General features: G+C 44.7%; 1 protein-coding gene and 1 non-coding gene across 3 annotated transcripts in view; one reads left to right on the top strand and one right to left on the bottom strand.

Moving 5' to 3' along the window:
- The window catches only part of Ptprg (protein tyrosine phosphatase receptor type G), a 715,889-nt gene that overhangs the window by 537,098 nt on the left and 157,956 nt on the right, over window positions 1-20,835 (top strand). For both annotated transcript variants that reach the window (XM_077796194.1, XM_077796193.1), the window contains exon 6: window positions 11,970-12,036. In XM_077796194.1, coding sequence (XP_077652320.1) covers window positions 11,970-12,036 — 67 coding nt within the window. The remainder of the gene's footprint in view (window positions 1-11,969; window positions 12,037-20,835) is intronic.
- On the bottom strand, window positions 635-708 carry Trnag-ccc (transfer RNA glycine (anticodon CCC)). The gene has a single exon. It is a non-coding gene; the product is annotated as a tRNA-Gly (tRNA).

Here is a 20,835-nt window from a genome sequence, read left to right as displayed (position 1 = left end):
TGTGGGTATGCCAGGGAAGAGAGGAATCAAAATTATGTTAGCCAACTTTGTATCCCTGTGACCAAAATGCCTGCTGAGAACAACTTAGAGGAGGAAAAGTTTCTTTTGGGCTCATGACTTCAGTGGTTCTGTCCATGGTCATCTGATTGCATTGCTCTGGAACCAAGAGGGGCCTCGTGGTTGAAGAGTGTGATGGAGGAAAGTTGATCGGCTCTTGCCGCTGGAAAGCAGAGTGTGTGTGCTGGGAGCCAGGGAGAAGATATCCAATTCCCATGACACCCCCTCAACAGCCTACTCCCTCCAGGTATGCCCACCTGCCCGCAATGACCACCATTCAAATTATTAATCCATCAAGTGGATCAATCCACTGATTAGATTATGCCTTTCATAATCTAATCATTTTGCCTCCTACATTAACATAGGAGCTTTTGGGGGACACCTCATATCCAAACCACAACAAAAATGATTCCCAGGTTGGAAAATGTGGTCTGATGGTTGCCATCTTATTGAAATGAAATAGAAGATGAGAGATTAGGGTGGTGTCGTAGGGATCCGGACTGACTGAATTTATCTCAGGACCCCAATGTAGTTGGTCTGTCTGTAACCAGAAGTAAGAGTGTATTGGGGGTTTTGTTTGTGGTGCTGGGGATTGAACCCAGGGCCTTGTGCATGGGAGGCAAACACTCTGCCAACTGAGCTACATCCCCAGCTGTATTTGTGTGTGTGTGTGTGTTTCTATACCTGGTTGCATTACCTGCAGGGCATACTGTCTTTTGGTGGGGGTGAGGGGCAGAATGGCTGTGTCTTCAGTTTTTAAGACTCTTAGGTGAGTCAGAAACTGTGCTAAGCACTCATATAACCATCTCACCTGTCCTATAAGGTTGGGTCCAAGAATAATCCCCATTTTAGAGATGAGGAATTTGAAGTTGTTACTAACTTTCCCATGAAAGTCCAGCTGTTAAAAGAAAGGAGGAGATGGAGGGAGGGGGGTTGAATCTGAGTCTATTTTCAAACACCCTGCAGGTAACCACTGACTAGTCTTTTACCCCAACTAGCTGTTGAAGATGACCTAATTGCATTCAACTGTAGAAGATACAGCTGCATTTGTTTCCCCTAAGGAGTTACCTAGCCCCAGGTTATTGTCAATGACAGTTTTATATAAGATAAGCTGCCTCCTGGTTAAATGTTTCCTGCACTCCCTCTTTCCTCCGCCCTGTGGAACCAGCCATTTTTTCCAACTGAACTGCTGGAAGAATTGAAAGCCGCTGAGCACTGTTGCTTAAATAAGTAGACTACATGCTCTATGAAGAAGTCATATTATTTTCTCAAAGGAGGCAGAGTTGGCCCAGTGAGGCCGTGATAGCTACGAACAAACTTTCTGGTTTTCCATTTCGTTCTGCTACAAATGGTGTGTTCTATCAATCAAGGCCTGCTGGGAAAGATTTTGTCTTCTCCTTGTTGGAATTTAATTTTATCTTCTGTTGAACTCAGGTGCATTTTAAATACAAAGCCCAACTGTTTGGTTAGCATAAATCCAGGTCCTCCCTGAGATGGGGCTGGATATGCTTTCAACGACCACTGGCTAGAAAAGAATGCCCCTCATTGGTGGCTGTAAAGATGTTTGTCCACTTAAATAATTGATTCATAACCCCCCAAAACATGGCTTAACAAAAGCTTTTAAATCAGATGCTCAGACAACTTTCAGGCAGGAGGGAGCTCCCGAAAGCAGTGTTAGTGAACCAAGTGGGATGTTTAGATGAGTTAGCAAGTTTATTTCAGAGGACAGTGACAGGGAGCCGACGTCTCTCTCATATCATCAGGCAGCAAGCCATTGACCTGAGAGCATGGCTGGGTGGGGGGAGCAGCCTACAAGGCTGGATTGATACTTAATCAATCTTCAGAGGCTGCATTCAGGGATCTGTCCATCAGTGTTTCATGATGTGGTGCCTGATGTGTTTGCACATGGTCACTGTGAGCTCGAGACAGCAGGTGCCTTGCTGCTGTGTGGTGGCCTGGGCTTTGCTCAGGGACTCTTTTCATGATGGACGCCTTAGGTTCCATGCTGCCATTTATTGGTTTTCTTTCTTTTTTTGAACATAAACACTACTGCAAACTTGGTCCCAGAATTGATTTTTGGCGTTCATTTTCTCCATTTGGGGGCCTTCTAGTTTTTGCCAAGTTGTCCTGGTTGGAACCTGGCTTCCAAACACATTGCTCCTTACTCAGCTGGAGAAGCTGTGATGTCACATAGCCGCTGAGGGTCCCTCAGGGGTGAGAGCTCACTCAGAAAAATGGGAAACTGCTTTTCAATATTTCCAGTATAAAAAGATGGTGACATGTGAATTCTTTATGGAAACCTGGACTTCATTCCCTTGGTGACATCCAGCTACACTCTGGTTCTGTGGGCACACAGGACTTGCTGGGATTTACAGAATTGCATGAGCTGCTCTGCTACCCAGGTCCTGGCACATGGTTATCCACCGCTGGATTAGAAATGATTTTATATCTGGCAACTTCAGGCAGCAGGCATGGATCTTCTCGTGGCTCTGTGGGTCTTCTGATTCAAGGTTTCTCACAGGGCGGCCACCAGGATGTCAGCTAAGCTGTGGGCTCATATGGAAGTTCTGCTGGGAAACAACCCATTTCCCAGTGCACTAGGGTGTTGGTAGAATTCAGAAGCTCAAGGGCTGTTTGACTGAAGAGGCCCCCCCCCCTTAGCTCTTGGCCAGAAGCCCCCTTCAGGTACTTTCCTGTGGGCATCTCCCGGGGGACTGCCTACTTCCCCAAAGCGCACTTGGGCAGTGAGGGATACTGATGGGCTAGCTAGACAGAGGTTAGAATCTTCTGTAACCTAATCCTAGAAGTGACTTGTCATCACCTTGGCTCCAAAATGCCACCCCATCCAGCCCACCCTCAGGGGGAAGAAATGACACTAGGGGTGCTCGGGTTGTGGCACTGGGTTCAATCCTCAGCACCTATCAAAATAAGTAAACGAAATAAAAGTATCATGTCCGACTACAACTAAAAGAATATATATTTGAAAAGTTTTTTTTTTTTTAATTACACAAAGTCTAAATATCTGGAGCTGCAGCCCACCTCAGCCTACAGTAGATGCTTAGTCCAAATTATAAACATGCAGTGCTTCAAGCTCTGCCACTCCACAAATATATACTAAGACCATGATAGCATGTTTCCCCCCTCTTTATACAACTAGAAGATGAGTCAGATCATTTCGATATTTATTTATTTACTTATTTTGCAGTGCTGGGGGTCAAACCCAGGGTCTTGTGCATGCTTGGCAAGTGCTGAATCCTTGAGCTATATTCCTAGACTAATTTTACTCCCTTTGAATGTGAAACCTCTAATTATGGAGAACCGTGACCTCACCGACACCTAAGGAGGATCCACCTGGCAAGCCCTTTGATCCAGTAATGTGCCGGTCTGTCTGTCTCATGTTTTTCTTGCTGCATACCTGGAGGGGACTGAAAGCAGTCCCCACACAGATGCTTTCTGGCTTCGGAGGCTTTTGTCAATGCAGTGCCCGGAGCAGCATTTTGCTTGGAGGGAATGAAAAAGCAAAGGTGAGAGGTCACATCCAACGTGGTTCTGTTGAAGTCACTTGCTACGAATGGAAACAGCCAGCTCTGCTTTCTCCCCTAAGCCTTTGATATTGTTGGGGCTTTTCAGTGAGTGGCGGGATTAGTAACAAGGGAAAGTCAAAGTTGTCCAGCACTGCGGGCAGTGGGAGTGAGGGAAACTTGCAGGCGAGTCACCGAACCTGAAATAAGCTTTTTTTTTGCCCCAGGCTCCACCACATCTCCTAGTTTTTTTCCTCTTTTTTCTTTTTTAATTCAAAGGTCACGACAATATTGCTGTGAAATAGTTTGCATTGTAGCTTAAGAGTCCAGGCCTTACTTGGCCGGGTTGGAATTTCTTCTTTGCTTCTTTCCAGATCAGGAGCAGCCTTTTGCTTGCAGAAGACTGACAGGGGTGGGACATGTGGCTGTGGGCCCCCACTCTTGAGTGGCTATAAAAGCTTCCCGCCACTTTCTTGGCTCTGAGACACAGCATTAAAAAGAGGACAGAATCCACCACGTGGCCCCTCTGGAAGCACCATTTGCCAGATGCCTCTGCTGGCCTGCACCCTCCCTCCCCTCTGCTTTGGCTTTGGGTTGAAGTGCTGGGTGAATCCAAAGCCAGAGGAAATGGAAATTGCAGATGCAGCCCAGGGAACACTGTGATTCGCATGAAAATGAGAAATCTCCTGTATGGACAAGGATCCAGCCTGCTGCAGCCTTGATCTGCACCTGTGCAGATCTGCTCCTGGTCTCCCTGTCGCCCTGCAGACATTGGGTTTTCCAGTAATAAAGTCCTCCGAGCCACATCTGACAGCTACACGGCCCATACTCCAGTGGTGGGGCAGAGGGGCCACAGAGCACGGTCAGTTTCTGTAGACCAAGAGCACAAAATTCATTTCCTCGGAGACTTTCTCTGGCTGTGAATCTCGGTTCTCTGGGGATAATAATTTGTGAATTGATGAGTTTCTGCTCATATTGGGAATTAACAGTAAGTAAGCCATGTCTGTAAGCTCAAGCTGCATTCATAGGGAGGAGGGTGAACCCTATTAGTATTTATAATTGTGTTTCCTTTTCATATGAATCCTGCCCATGGTTGTGGAATTAGGGGTTTTCTCATCTGCTGATGGAAACCAGTCCCTGGAGACTGTCTTTATCAAGTGCCAAAACCTAGGTGACAATCCAGGGCTCAGACCCTTCCCCTCTAACAGTGCTCTTTGCTGAGAAACCTCAGTGACATTTTGTAGATATAGATGAGGCTCAGTGTAGAGTCCTGGGATTTTAATAGTCACATTTAAAACCAGCCTTCTGGCCAGGAATGCACATTTGGTCACCTCAGCCTTCAGTTGGTTGGAAGAATACAGTCCTTCTGTTCACAAAAAATCCTACCATTTTGCAAAGCTCTCTTGCCTCCTTCTGAACTGCATCCCTCTTTTCCTCTCTGACTCTATCCCATGGCAGTTTGGGATGCGACATACACCCACACCTCTGACTCGGGCCATTGATAATCCCCTTGCTGAAATGATGCCCAATAGAGAACAGAAAATGATGTTGGGGGTCTGGGGTTGTGGCTCAGAAGTAGAGTGCTTGCCTCGCACGCTTGAGGCCCTGGGTTCCATCCTCAGCACCACATAAAAACAAATAAATTAAAAAGAAAGATATTGTGTCCATCTACAACAACAACAAAAAAAAAATTTAAAAAAAAAGAAAATTATGTTGGGGTGTCAGAAGGGAAAAACGGGAATTTCTACATCCCATATTGAGTCTTTAGACTATTGAAGAAGAAAAGCAATATTTGTGAGTCATAAAAAGAAGAGTCGAGAAGGAAAGGGTATTTCCAATAGAGCTCAGCAGTTCGTGGTGTAATGCTACCGTTGCCTTCTTGACACATGGTAGACACATTTTGCCTAAATTATTGACAAGTGTTTAACTTTTTAATAAAGGAAACCAATCTGTGCTTGGCTCTGGTGGGGAAGGAATAAATGAAAAGTAGTGGTTCCCAAGGAGCCAAGTTATAAATGTTTTGCCAGGAACTTCTTGACAGCAACTTGAACTGAGATTCTAGTGAATGGTAACCAAGATACTACAGCCAGAGTGGAACCGACTACAACATCCTCGCCTCTGTGGCTCTCGGGGTGAGAGTCACGGAAGGAGAGCCATGGGTGGATAGGAGACTCGGAAGTGAAATCAGACCCCAGGAGAAGCACTTGCCCTTGTGATGATCACGTGGTTTTATTTATTTATTCATTTATTTAGAGAGAGAGAGAATTTTTTAATATTTATTTTTCAGTTTTCAGTGGATACAACATATTTATTTTATTTTTATGTGATGCTGAGGCTCGAACCCACGCCCCGTGCATGCCAGGCGAGCGCCCTACCCCTTGAGCCATATCCCCAGCCCGATCACGTGGTTTTAAATCTCAATACATAGGAACCTGCTAAACCTTGGTGTGGGTGAATCATCATCTCTGTGATTCGGAAAGGCTGTGTGGAATCTCTGGTCCCACTGTCCATTCCTTCCCCTGTAGCCATGGTTAATGGTGTGGCCATCCACCCACAGCAGGCATAAATCCTTTTTCCCACAAGAAGATATTGGCTGGATGTGAGGTTTATGGGTCTAACGGAGCAGCTGGTAGTGTCGGATTCAAGGCAAGTCAGTTCTCTTGGCCGTCCTATTTAGCAGATGGCCAGGACTTGATAGATTGAAAATTATTAGGATCCCAGATGAGGGACAAATGGCACAGGGGGCAGGCAAAGGAAATGGCAAGCTCTTGCGGTCTGATGGGGCCTCCCTGTCTGTTTTTCACTGGGCTCTAGTGGAAATAAACACAAGCCCTCCCGTAGGTTCTGGATTGTGAGCGTGTCTCTAGAAGTTATTCATAGGTTTGCTACTAATTTGATAGTTGGTTGAATCCATACGGTGAGCTGTGTTGTGGAAAGATTTTTTATGAAGTTTCTGTTTCATCCATATGTATACACATTTGGCCTTTAGCAGGGCACGGTGGTGCATGCCTGTAATCCCAGTGGCATGGGAGGCTGAGACAGGAGGATTGTGAGTTCAAACCAGCCTTAGTGATTTAGCAAGGCTCTAAGCAACTCAGTGAGACCCTGTCTCTAAATAAAATACACAAAAGGGCTGGGGATGTTGCCCGGTGGTTAAGTGCCCCTGAGTTCAATCCCTGGCACAAAAAAAGAAGGAGGGAGGAGGAAAGAAAATTGGCCTTCAGTCCAAACCTACATGTCCTAGTTTTCTCTATTGCAGTGTCTCTGTGCATTTGGGGTATATCTAAAGACTGAAGGTTTTGGGTTCAAGTTGGAAAACTTGAACCCAAAACCTTCAGTCCTGTCTGTGTGCCATCTCTTTGAAGATGACTCATGTCACAGAAATCTGCTCAAACATGGAAGTGGCAGGAGCTAAGTTTTGCAGGGAGAGGGGCGTTGCCTGTTTCTCCCCCACCATTTTAAGCTCATTTGTGCAGTTGCTGCCTTCTCGGGATTACTGCGTAACTCCTTTGATCTTAAAGTGGAGGAGGCAAGTTTCAAGAGCCAGGAAAAGTCCTCATGTGGTTTTAAAAGGAGCAGCATATTACAAAATCGAGTGGATGTCAAATAAAACATAAATTCGGATCTTTTGAAATTGGAGCTCAAAGAGGCCTCACTTTGAGAGCCAAGCATGCTGAGAAGCTCAGGGACAAACATGCTGTTGTTTGATATTCGTTTAAATTTGACAATTTAGGTTAACCTGGTGCTGGATGCTATCCATCCCTGGGCAGATGCTATCTTTCTGTTCACCATTATCCTGAGTCTATACCTTATATTTCAGTCTGCATGAGAATGGGGTGAGATCTTGTTCCCATTGCACAGATGAGGAGCCTGAAGCTCCCCCCAGATGTGTGCCTGATTGAGGATTCCATTTTTGTCTTCACTCCCTTGCCCTGTCTACCCTGGGCAGAGAACAGAATATAAATGTAAACTTGGGTTGCTAAATCTGCTTTCTTTCTGTCGCCGTATTTAAAAGCTGCCCAAATGGCTTAGCTTATGTCCACAAATTTTTAAGTGGCAAATTGATTGAAACAATAAGTGGAAGGGATTATTTCTGTTAGGGTTGTACCTTACTGGAACAAATCTACTGATTAGCATGCTATTTGGATTCCCCACCCAGAGATTTGGAACCAAGACACTTGCCTGGAGAATGAGCTCAGTATTATCAGTAAATGTCTTTGACCAGCCAGTTATCTTCATTTTCTCTCCTTTTCTCCTCATCCATCTTTTCAACCCCAACCGGATGAACCAGAAGTTGAGGCTGTGAGGCAGAGTGGACAGGGTTGAGGGCTTTCCATGGATGGGTTCGCTTAGAATCTGGGGTCAGGCTTCTGAGCTCAGATGAGGCCACATCTGAGTATTGTACAAAGAATGAAATGCTGTAAGCACAAGTGAACTGAAATTGAACTTGGATTGGGTTGCCTGGTTATTTTTCTCTTGCATGGCCTACAAATGTTATCAGCGGGTGTCAGTCATGGAGGATTAGGGATACTTTTCTTTGAGACTTCATATCATCAGACAAGACTAAATGCATTCAAGTGTCCCTCTAACTATAATACATCCCCTCTCATTTTGTATGGATCATCCAACACAGTAATCTCCCTTTCTCTGCAAAGGATATATTCCAAAACCCCAGTGAATACTTGAAACCACATAGTACCAAATCTAAATATATATGTATGTATATATAATGTGTTTGTGTATATATATATATATAGTATCATATATTTATATATACATAATATAGATTAGGCATAGTAAGAGTCTAACAATAGTAACTAATAATACACTTATAAAGTATACTCTAACAAAATTGCCAGCATGATTACTCTTGCACTTTGGAACCATTATTAAGTAAAATAGGGTTATTTGAACACAAGTATTGTGACAGCTAATCTGTTAACTAAGACGGCTACTAAGTGACTAATGGGAAAGTAACTGATACAGTGTGGATACACTGGGCAAAGGGATGATTTATATTCCAGACAGTATTGAGTGGAATGGAATGAGATTTTTAACTTGCTACTCAGAACAGTATACAATTTAAACCTTCAGAATTATTACTTTTTAGAATTTTCCATTTAATATTTTTTGACCAGAGTTGACTCTGGGTAACTGAAATTGCAGAAAGTAAAAACAATGGATAAGGGGAGACTACTGTATCTGAGAAAGGTCACCATGGTAGAGGAAGGGTAACAGTTCTGGAGGAACACCTGAGTTGATCAGACTTATCGTATAGAACCTTAATGAGCTGTCTCTGTGATAAACCATAGCAATAACTTAAGAAAATTGATATTGTGTATCCCCCAACCTCTACCTTTATACACAGACCTAGAAGCTCCAATAGCCAAGTTTTGCTCTGTAACAAATGATCCCAGTTAGTTAAACAACAGTCATTTTATTATTTCATGATTTGATAGGCCAGCTGGTTATTTGTGGTTGGGGCTTGCTTTAATGACCTGGAGTGACTCACTCACCCGTCTGATAGTTGGTAAACCGGTGGGTCTTGAAGGACCTCGGCAGGGACTGTCTCTGTCTGCTCCCAGGGCTCTGTCTTCCTCCAGGAGATCAACCTGGGATTCTTCCCTTGGTGGTCTGAGCCCGTGTGTATGACGGTCAGTAACTTCACCTTAGCCAAAGCAAGTCATGTAGACAACTGGATTTCAAAAGGGAGGAGAAATTGTTATACACTCTTGAAGGAGGAAAATCAAAATCAAACTGCAGCATTGCCTGTGGCCCGGATGGGAAGAATTTAGAGTGACAGATATTAGTGTAACTACAGGTAGTTAAATTGGCATGAATATTTCCACCAGACTGAGTCGAAGAGACCACCTGGGTTAGTCAACTTCTCATCACTGTAAAAATACACCTGAGATAATTCACTTAGGAAAAAAAGGTTCATTGGGGCTCACAGTTTGGGAGGTTCAGGTCCATGATTGATTGGTCTCGTGTTGGGGGACCTGAGGTGAGTTAGCTATCATGACAGGAGTATGTGACAGAGCACATCAGCTCACCTCATCTGCCAGGAAGCCAAACAAGAGGAAGAAGGGGACAGTCCAGTTCCCTTTAAGGCCACATCCCTCACCAACACCCTACCTCCTAATGGTTCCACCAGTCTCCCAGTAGTGCCACATGGGGACACTCGTCCCAACCTAATTATGGTTCTGTTTTTCACCTACAACTTCGACTTGACATGGGATCTTTCTCTGGGATTTTCTTGTATTCAGGACTTTTGAAATTTGGCCACATTCTCTGGTTAGAGTTTCTTCTCTTGCATTCTTGAGTTGTAGTTCTATTTTGGCCAAGTATTTGAATTTCAATGGCTAAGGTGCAAATTACAATATTTCTTCAAATACATTTTTGATCTGGTGTATTCTGTGCATGTTCACCTTTCACGAATGTTGATGTTTCAACCCGTACCAACCCTGGCTTGAGCTTGTCCTCAGGCAATTTGGAGGTACACTCATGCCAACTCCTAGAATCCTACATTTGTGACTGCTACACTGGGTCCCTACTTGTTGATCTTTTTTCTTTTCCCCATACCTGAGGTGTTTATGATATAGCACAAGGTCCACATTATTTTATTAGTGTATAAATACAATTCTGTGCATAATAGCACCTCTGTTTTGAATTTAGGCATAACTAAGACATTAGGGTGTGATCACTGTTAACTCACACAGCAATTATCTAGGGCTTCCCACCCTCGCCCCTTGCACCAGGGGTATCTCAGGCCAGGTGATTCTGTTAACAGGGGTACTATTCTGAGCACATGGATATTTAGCATAGTCCTGGCCTCTCATCACTTGAGGCCAACAACATTTTCTCCTTCTTTTCCCTGTCCACCCTGAGTAGTGACACCTAAAAATGTCTTTGAGCATGGTTGGTGCCCCCTTAGGAAGGTATAATTGGGAAGACATAGCTCTTGCTTAGTGATGCTGAAGCACAGAAGAGAAGGAAATGTACCAGATATAGATTGTTATCAGAGAGTGCAAACTAGTTCCCCACTGGAACATCTGTAAGAGGAGGAAAGAGTGTGGGAAATTGGCAGTCAGTGTAGAATTCCATCTAGGGATGGATCTGGATTCCTCTGAATTAACTAACTTGAAGCATCAAATTGGATCTTGCCACACATTGAGAGGTTCATTATGACCGCATAACTTCATTATGTAAGAAATGGATTAATGGCAAATACTATCTCTGGAGGGAAAAAAAAATTTAAAGACCGGAACTGTGCTGACCACAAATAATGAATTTTGAAAGCTCTTTATTTTGGGAAAAAAAATTAAGCATACACAAGAGTAGAGAGAATGTCTTATTGCCAGATGCAGTGGCACACGCCTGTAATCCCAGCATCTCAGGAGGCTGAGGCAGGAGGATCACAAGTTCAAAGCCAGCCTCCGCAACTTAGTGAGGCCCGGAGCAACTTGGTGAGACCTTGTCTCAAAACATGAAAAGAGCTGGGGATGTGGCACGCCCCTGGGTTCAATCCCTGGTTTCAAAAAAAAAAAAAAGGTCTAATTACCCATCTCTACCCATCACCCAAGGTGAAGGTCAGTCTTTTTGCATCCGTACCCTGCTCGCTCTGCCTGCTGTCTATTCTTGGATTGTTTTGAAGTACCTTCAAGACATCATTCCATTTGTAAATATTTAATGTAATTCTAAGGAAAGTACCTAAAACTTGGAATATGCTGGTAAAATGTTAATTTTCTAGAAAGGGCAAGATTGAGGATTTCTGATGAGGGGCAGTAAAGGGGAAGAATGAGACAAGTCCAAGGAGGGCTTGGTATTAGGAACATTAAGTTCACACAGGGAAACAGGCAGAGTCACTGCCTCTTGGGGCTCTTTCCCCTACCTTCTTGCTTTGAGTAACTCTGACAAATGCCCCGTATGTCATGACATTTTTCCAGGGCCTGGGGTCCTTCTCAAGGAGAATCCATTGGCAGGGAACAGATGCATTTTCTAAGGAGAAGGAAAAACCCCAGAAGGTATTGAAATCCTCAGTCGATGATGGATGGCTCTCTTTCAGTGACTTTTTAGCCTATCGGGGGCTACCTTTAATAAAATGAAGCAGAAAAAAGTCTCGAAGTTGCCTTTAAGATTTTGCTAGGACTATGGTATGTCTCTCTGGTTATTATGTATTCTGCGAAGTTTCTTTCTTTTGATTTAGACCTCCTTGCTTGATTTTATTATGTCATAAATATCCTGCATTTGGTGCGAGCCAGGGTCTACGTGAGACCTAAGAGCCTCGGTAGATCACATCTGTTTCCCCACCTTCTTTTTAGAAGATTAAACTGAGGCTGTTGTATCTGATGCCAGAATAGATTTAACCAATCATGTCTCCTTTACATGTAGGTCAGTCCGAGGGACAATTCTGCACTGGATCCTATTATCCACGGGTTGAAGGGTGTCGTCCATCATGGTAAGTAAAGCCAAATCTACTTCCTTTTGCTGGAATGTGTAGGGCTCTGAGTCCCCCACTAGAGGAAACAGGTTATCTTGCAGAGGACAGAAGGTGACACCCATTTCTCATCCCCTGATATTGAAGGGCATTAGAGCCATTATTTGATGGGTAAAGGGCACGCCCATTTATTACCTGCAAATGGGTCTGGGTTAACAGGAATCCATTTGTTTCTCTCCGGGCACCACTTTTGAATGCATACGTTATAAATCAAAACGCCTTAAGGGATGCTATTCTACTGGATCATACCTGTCTTTTGTCTCATCTCTCTCCTAAAAATATTCTTCTTGGAAGCGTCTTCCCACTTATAAATTTTTTCTATCTGCCTCTTAGGTTTAGGGTGGGACAAAAATAAGTCGCCAGGATAGGTCATTAAATTTCGTAGCGTGTGAACAAGCATGATGTAGTCCCTACGACTGCAAAAGGCTAGACTGATGTTGTGCAGGGCGTGCATCTTCTCCCCAGGCATAAAAGTGGAAGAGAAAGCAAGATGGATGGGTTCTGTCTTTTCCAACTGGTTTTTATTGGAGGAATTTCCCTGCAGTTTTATTATGGGCAGTCCATCATTACCTGTGACATCGAGATCCTCTAATTTCAAAAGTACCCTTGTCTCGGGGAGGTGTGGAGTCTTCATCTAATGCAGTGATTTGCAAAGTTTTAATAACCTAATTAGAATTCCAAAGACATTGGCAGAAATAGCATTAGGAACCCTAATAAATCTCTCCTTCCCCCTCCCTACCCCCAGCCCACTGTGACAAAAACGTGTCTCCACACCCTCTGAGAGGGTTGTCATTAGACCTGCACCAACTCTGTAGAGCTTAGCAAACATTCTCATTCTCTCTCTCTCTCTCTCTCTCTCTCTCTCTCTCTCTCCCTCTCCCCTCCCTCTCTCTCCCTCCCTCTTTCTCTCTCTTTCTCTCTCTCCCTCTCCCTCTCCCAAGGAAACTAGAACCAGTTATGAGGGTTCATTTAAGTGGGATTTAGGAATAACTGATCAGTTCTGCCTACTGTTCCATTGTATAGCTGGTAACAGTGATAAACCAAATGCAAATGGAAGTGTAGTATCTGAAATTATCCCAATCTGGGATGTTTCCATTGATTCTCCCCAAGTGTCAATTTCAGGAAAGGGTACTCATCTCATTTGTGAGGGCTCTGACCTCATGACCTAATCTCAGATCCACAGGTCCCCCCTAATGCCCTTGCCTTGGGGCATGGCATTTCAAGGATGGATTGAAGGAGAGATACAGACCTTTAGCAGAAGTTGTTCCCTTGGAGAATCCTTTACTGGCTGTGGATGGCAGCAGAGTTGCCTGGGTTGTGCCTTTGACCCTGCTGTCTAGCTGAGAAATCAGGAGACTTGTAAAGAATAATTCCCAGCCAGGCACGGTGGCACTCACCTGTAATCCCAGTGGCTTGGGAGGCTGAGGCAGAAAGATCGAAAGTTCAAAGCCAGCCTCAGTAACTTGGCAGGATCTTGTCTCTAGTTAGAGAGGATTCAAAAGGATTTCGATGTGGCTCAGTGGTTAAACACCCTTGGGTCAATCCCCAGGACCAAAAACAATAATAATAATTCCCTACAAAGTAAGTTCATTTATTTATTCAGCAATGATAGGTTGCTTTGCCCCCATACTGTGCAGATGTGGAATTAGAGCAAAGATGAAGGCAGACTGAGGCCAGCTGTCACGGGAAGGGAAGGGAAGGAAGCTGCAGACCCCTCCTCCTGTTACCTCCCAGCCGTGGTGGCTTCCTCTGTGGGGACAGAACTCCCCTCACTTGTACCCAGTCTGATCTCACTTTTATGCTTTCAGGTCTTATTTGAGATCTTGCCTTCTTAGTGAGTTCTTGGTTATTCTGTCAGATTGCCTGCCTCTTCCCATCTCCTTCACTGTCTGTTATATCTTCCAAGTTTCTTTCTTCAAAGCACTGAAGTTCATCTGGAATGTTCTTGCTTGTTGATTGGTTTATTTATTTATTTATTTTTGGGACCAGAGTTTGAATCCAGGGTGCTTTCCCACGGAGCCACATCCCCAGTCCCTTTTTTATGTTTTATTTAGAGACAGGGTCTCACCAAGTTGCTTAGGGCCTCACTAAGTTGCTGAGGCTGGCTTTGAACCTGAGATCCTCCTGCCTCAGCCTCCTAAGCTATTGGGATTATAGGCACGCACCACTATGCCTGGCTCTTGCTTGTTTATTAATTCATTTCTTACCTACATAAGTATCCCAGCTACAGTGTGCCATATACTTATGTATATGTATATGGCACACTGTATCTGGTAGAGAGTAGGTGCTCAGTTAACTATTAGCCAGAGGAATGTCAAGGAAACATACAAACTCCTCAATAAAAATCTCAAAATGGAAAAGCAGATTAAGAGGAGGGGGACCAAAGCCTCCTCGAGTTCGGCTTCCATTGAGAAGAGAAAGGCATAAGAATTTCTCACTTATCTGAAAGGGAATAGACATTTAAAATAGCTTAAAAGAACTTGCATTTGCCATGGAAGGTCTGTGAGGGATTTGTATGATCTGTTAATTTGAAGGAGCATAAATAATTGTGCCCTTCGAAGAGACTCTGGCTTGGGAATGATGATAGAGATGTTGTAAAGAGGGAAAAGAAATCAATATGGGTTTCTGTCGCAGATCAGAAATAGCTTTTATTTCTTCAGCTCTGGGAGTCATATCTCAGAATGTTAATTTCTCATTAAGTGATTTTTTTTAAAAAAAGAAAAAGAATCTAATATGTTCCTTCAACTGAGAGCACCATGAGTAATCTGGTCCTCGCAGCCAACTGTACTTGGTGGTTGGTCATCAGAGTCGGCCTTGAAGCAGGTGCCAGGATGGGATTTTTTAAATGCAAGAGGGAGAGAGAAAGGGGAGAGGGACTAGGAGGAGGGAGGGAGGGCGTCCAGACTCATCGGCAGGTGTGACCACCCTGAAAGGGAGGGAGGCAGGCAAGTGAGGAGAAGGAGCCAGAACCAGGCTGCCCCACCCCAGTCGGACAGGAACAACCCTGTGTCTGTTCCTCACTGTGTACGGTCCTGGACTGGAGCATCCTGGAGATGGGCCTCAGTGTGAGCACTGGGGGTCAAGAAGGTGCAGCTTGTCTCTGCAGGAAAGATCTCAGGTGCACTCCCTTGTCGGGTACAGAGCTCTGTCGTCCTTCCAGAGAACCTGCCTGATCGCACTCCTGGAGGGTTTTCTCCTTGATACTTGTTTTAGACAGCTTTTCCACTGCTGTGACTAAAAGACCCAACCCATACAACTATACAAGAGGAAAGGTTTGTCTGGATCTTAGTCCATAGACAGCCCGCCCCATTCCTCAGGGTTCGAGGGGAGGCAGGACATCATGGAGGAAGAGTGTGGTGGAGGGAAGCAGCTCACATGGTGATCAGGAAGCAGAGAGAGACTCCACTCTCCAGAGACAAAGAGAGACCCCAAAGCCACGCCCCCAATGCCCCCTCCTCCAGCCACATCCACCTGCCTCCAGCCACCCCCAGTTAATCCCATCAGGGATTAATTTGCTTATTGGGTTAAGACTATAACCCAGTCATTTCTCCTCTGAACGTTCTCGCATGAGCTTTTGGGGAACACCTCACATTCAAACCATGATACTCCTCTCTTCTCAAATGCTCAGCAGTTCTTATAAATGGCGCTGGTTGTTCTGTCCAGAGTTACTAATGTACACACACCACAAACCTGGGCACAGGAGTGTACAGATCCGCCCCATGGAGTTGACAGACTCTTGGGGAAGAGCCACAGTTAAGCAGGTGATTAGAGTGGGGAGCAGCCGACTTCACTCAGACTTGGGTCAGTAAGATCTACAGAAAGCACAGAGCTCATCCAAGCAGGAAGGGAAGCTTAGGAAGGGTTCAGGCACTACCGGCATGGATGATGGTGTGTGCTGGTGGGTCGGGCTGTGTGGTATGTTTGGGGCTCTGAGCTCTGTGACCTTGCTTCTCTGGTGCTGGCTAGAGGTACCCTAGAAGATTCTTGGCCAAATGAAGTGCTGTTTCTTATGGGTTCCTTTTTTGTGAGTAAATTATGAACATGACCGACTTGAGCACCATGGAGAAATATGGAGAGAGTGGAATGAAGTAATTTGCCCTTGGTTCTCTTTTTATCTTTCCATCCACAGAGGAAGAGATGGAAACCCTAAAATGTATTTTTTATTTCCTTTGTCCTACCACCGCCATCCACTGGAGAGGAGAGATTTAGGGACAAATTGTGAATGCAGTACAGTACAGTCAAATTCAGCTATTTGTGCTGTCTCTCTTTTGCAAGCCCTTATGAGTGGCCACATCTGTGTAAACATTGTTTCCCCAGAACTGAGTCTAGTTCCCCCAATTTGCTTAAAACCCATTCTTTTGTTGTTGTTGTTGTTGGTGGTGGTGGTGGTGGTAGTACCAGAGGTTGAACCCAGGGTGCTTAACCACTGAGCCACATCCCATCCCTTTTTTATATTTTTTTAGAGACAGGGTCTCACTGAGTTGCTTAGGCCTTGCAAAGTTGCTGAGGCTGGCTTTGAACTGATGATCTTCCTGCCTCAGCCTCCCAAATCACTGGCATGCACCACTGTGCCTGGCTTAAAACCCATCCTTAAAAAAAGAAAATTTAAAAGCAACCTGTATGCAACAGGCATGGAATTATTGTCTTTCTTTGTTACTAGTGTTACCCAATTGGACAGTGCTAAGAAAGGTGTATTTTGTTCAAGGTTATTTAAAAGTAGAAGTATCTATTTTTTTTTCTTTCCAGTTTTTGGATTACATGCTTTCTAGTCCTCTTCCTAGCACCCACCCAGAGAACTCCCAGGGGTCTGTGTGCAGGTGTGTGTGCTCCCAAATGTAAAATGACCACTTTTCTGTTTCTGAAAGGAAACTCAGTAGCGGTGGTGATTTGGTCGAGCAGCTTTGCCTATTTGTCCGTTTTTTCCCAGCGGCCCTCCTTGCCCTCCCACTCCCCTTCCACTGGACCTGACACCTTTGTGAGTTGGAGGCACCTGCTTTCTCCCTCGGGGAATGGGGGAGGGGGGACAGCAAGAAATTGTCTCCAAAAAGGCCGAATCCCCCACTGGTCATTTTGAACAGCTGCTCTTCCTGCTCTCCCTCCTTCCCTCCCCGAGCTTTTCCAAGAAAGCTATCACTGAAAGAACAAATAAATTGTCACTGAAAACACCCTTCTGATAATGTCCCCAAATGAGACTCTTGAGAGCTTTTCCTTTTAAAAATGGAAGTCAGGGCCTGGACAAGATCAGAACTTACAGAAGAGTTTCTCTGACTTACCAGTTTATTACCTGGGCTCACCTTAGAGGTATTTCTCCCATCCCCCTCCCCCCTGCCCCTGCCCTGGGACACTGACCATCTCCTACCAAATCTAGGGACATAGCCTTGGGGTGGCTGGTGTTCAGCACAGGCCCCTGTACAAAGGGAAGGGAAGCAAGAAGGTCTATTTGCAGATATGTATCAACTGTTCCACCAAGTTCTTCCGGGTAGTGGTAAGAGTGGGTGCTTCTCACTTCCTTCCCCCCACCCCCGTCCATCACACCAGCCAAGACTGAGCTTCCTACCATAGAGAAGTGGGGTGTCTGCAGACCTGGCGATCCTCTGAGTTCTACTGAAGCAGCCAATAGGCTTCGTGTCACATCATGGTAGTGGCAGGATGAACTGTTTAGAAAGAAACCAGCCCTATGCTGCAGGTGCACATGATATAATACCTTTGACAGCCAGTGTTACACATCGACCTTGCCATCCATCCTGGCTGACAATGCCATATGTAGATCCTATCAAGAGACATGTCCACCTAGCCAAAGACTCATGCATGTGAACTTTTTTTCTTTCTACTGGCCCAAAACCACAGCAGAGAGATACAGGTTGTGGTATATTCATACAGTGGAATACTATGCGGCAATTAAAAGTAATGAACTACTGACTTACCCCAAAACAAAAACACCCATACCACATTGCCCCATTTATGTAAAGTTTAAGAACAGCCCAAACCAGCCCATGGTGTTAAAGATCAGAATAGTGGAGTACAAAAGGGACTCAAGGAAATTTTCTTGGAGGGTGGTGATAAAAATGTATCTTTCTTTGGCGGGAAGGGGTAACTAAAATTGAACCCAGGGGCACTCAACCACTGAGCCATATCCCTGGCCTTATTTTGTGTTTTATTTAGTGACAGGGTCTCACTGAGTTGCTGAGCACCTCACTTTTACTGAGGCTGGCTTTGAACTTGCAGTCCCTCTGCCTCAGCCTCCCGAGCTGCTGGGATTGCAAGCTTATGCCTCCACACTCCGCTTAAAAATATATCTTGATCCAGAAGATGATTACATTGGAGTCATAAATCTTTACCACACAGTCCCATTCGATTTGTGATTTGATTATTTGGAAAATAGTTAAAGAGTAGCCCATATATATGTGTTAAACATGGATTTCTCAAAGCTCTCTCATGTTTGAAGCTTAAAAAAAATCCAGCAGCATGCATGAAAGAGTCAAATATTAAAAATGCTAAACAAGTCAAGCACGAGCAAGTATGTATGTGCCAGGCACTCTCGGGGTGGCTGTGAAATCAGTTAGGGAGACCAGGCTTTGGAAACACTTGGTAGTATCCAGCTCTTTTGGTCCAAGAGTCCTGCTCCATAGAAAAAACTCAGATCTAACATAGGTATACCCAGAGATGTGTCCAAGGATGTTTGTGGCATTGTTAATTTCTAATTTCCCAAATATAAAAATGCCTTAAAAATCCGTCATTCGCAGACTGGATCAATACAACTTCCTATAGTCATACAATAAAAAGTAACAGAGAGCCTAATGTCATGGTGCACCCAAGAAACACTCTGTTCAGCATGTGAGACTAGATCCTGAACAGTACATTTTTGCATGTTCTTCAACATGAGTTTGAAAATGAGGAAATGGAAGCTATAATGTTTAGGACTCTGGGAGGGAAAACTAAAAGGAAAGTCAATAATGATTATTTCAAAATGGGAATGGTGGTTACTTCTTGGGGGTGGGATGGGATAGGAAGGACTGGTCCTGTAGGGGAAGCCAGGTCCCCTCCAGTTCCAAGTGGTCACCCCACACTAGGTTTCCCTGTAAGATTATTTGACAGTGCTACATTTTGGGGGTATTATTATTATTATTATTATTATTACCTTTTTTTTTTTTTTGGTACCAGGGATTGAACTCAGGGGCACTCAACCACTGAGCCACATCCCCAGCCCTATTTTGTATTTCATTTAGAGACAGGGTCTCTCTGAGTTGCTTAGGGCCTAGCAAAGTTGCTGAGGCTGGCTTTGAACTCACGATCCTCCTGCCTCAGTTTCCTGAGCCACTGGGATGACAGGCGTGTGCCACCGTGTGCCGGGACTACATGTGTGTTTTGCATGCCTTTCTGCCTGTGGATTCCGTTTCACAGTTAAAAGAGGCAAAGATTAGCACAAGAAAGTGAGAGGCGCAGATAGCGTGCCCCTGTGGGACACATCGAGTACCAGGTGGCCTCACAGTGAGCAACGCAGCAAGAACCACCACACTTTCTTAAAAACTTGTGCTGTAACAGCCCTTGACAGGCTGTTTGTTCTCTCTGCTAATTGATTGCAGGCCAGTGAGAGAGCTTGTGTCATTAAAAAGATGTGTCATTAAAAGATGACTTTGGATGCCAGCATCTCCTTGTGGAGTTGAGAAGAAGGAAATGGGCAGCAAAGGGAGAGGGTGGTGACAGATCTGGAAGCAAAAGGCCCCTTGCTGCTGCAGTGCTGGTGTGAGCTTGCCCTGTGAGGGGAAGGGCCGGATGAGCTCTAGTTAGCATCATGGAACCTTCTAGAAGCCTCTGGTCTTGCCTTGGTTTACATGGCAGAGACAGGCACACAAAGCAGGCAGCTTGCCCCAGAGTCACACCCGGAGAAGCCACCCAGCCCAGGCCCGACCAGACAGTCCATCTCCCCCTCTTCCTTTGTCAGGTCCCCACACTTTTTTCAGCATTGACTGAGTCACATCAAATGGTCTCTTAAAGGAGCAAATGAAAAAGTACTTTCTCTCTCTCGATCACTCGCTCTCTCTCTTAAATGGGACTGGAGATTGAACCCAGAGCCTTGTGCATGCCTAGCAAGTGCTCTACTACTGAACTATGCTGTCAGTGAGGTCATAGGACCTTCCCCCGTGATTGTTCCTTTGTCACTATTGTAACTGTCACCAGTGATTAAAAAGTCTGTCTGAGACTAAATGGCTAGAGTTCCTGAAAATATGTTGAAAGGACTTTGGAAGAAGAGGACAGATTCTGGAACAGGGGACCTGCAGGGAAAAAACTAACCTAGGAGACAGACATGGTAGCCTGGGTTGTATAATCCAACAGCAAGAAGATTCGAGCAGAGAGATGAGTTGATGTTGTTGAGGAGTTCTTCCCTGTTCTTCGCACATGAACTTTAAGCTTCTTTAACCATAGAGTCTGTTATTCCTTTCACCCATCAAGTGCCCAGTAAGTATTAGTCAGTGTACTGAGGGTGAAAGGAAGATCCCCCTTGCTCTTGGGAAAGTCTTATTAGAATCCTTTGTTTTTCTTTTTTTTCTTTCTTCTGTCCTGGCTGTTCTTAGTACTCAAAAAATCAATGTTACTTGTCTGCAAAGTAATTTCATGTATTCACATCTTCACGGGCCCACGTCTTTTTTAGTGAATAGAGTTTTATCGCTCAGCCACACTCATTTCTGTATGTATTGTCTGCTGGTACTTTGGTGGCAGCGTTAGTAGTTGTGACCTAGAGACTCTCTGGTGCAAAGCCTT

Source organism: Urocitellus parryii, chromosome 3 (genome assembly GCF_045843805.1).
Source record: "Urocitellus parryii isolate mUroPar1 chromosome 3, mUroPar1.hap1, whole genome shotgun sequence".
NCBI classification, from domain to species: Eukaryota; Metazoa; Chordata; class Mammalia; order Rodentia; family Sciuridae; genus Urocitellus; species Urocitellus parryii.
The sequence above is the reverse complement of the archived record's forward strand: the minus strand, read 5'-3'. Positions and strand labels throughout refer to the sequence as shown.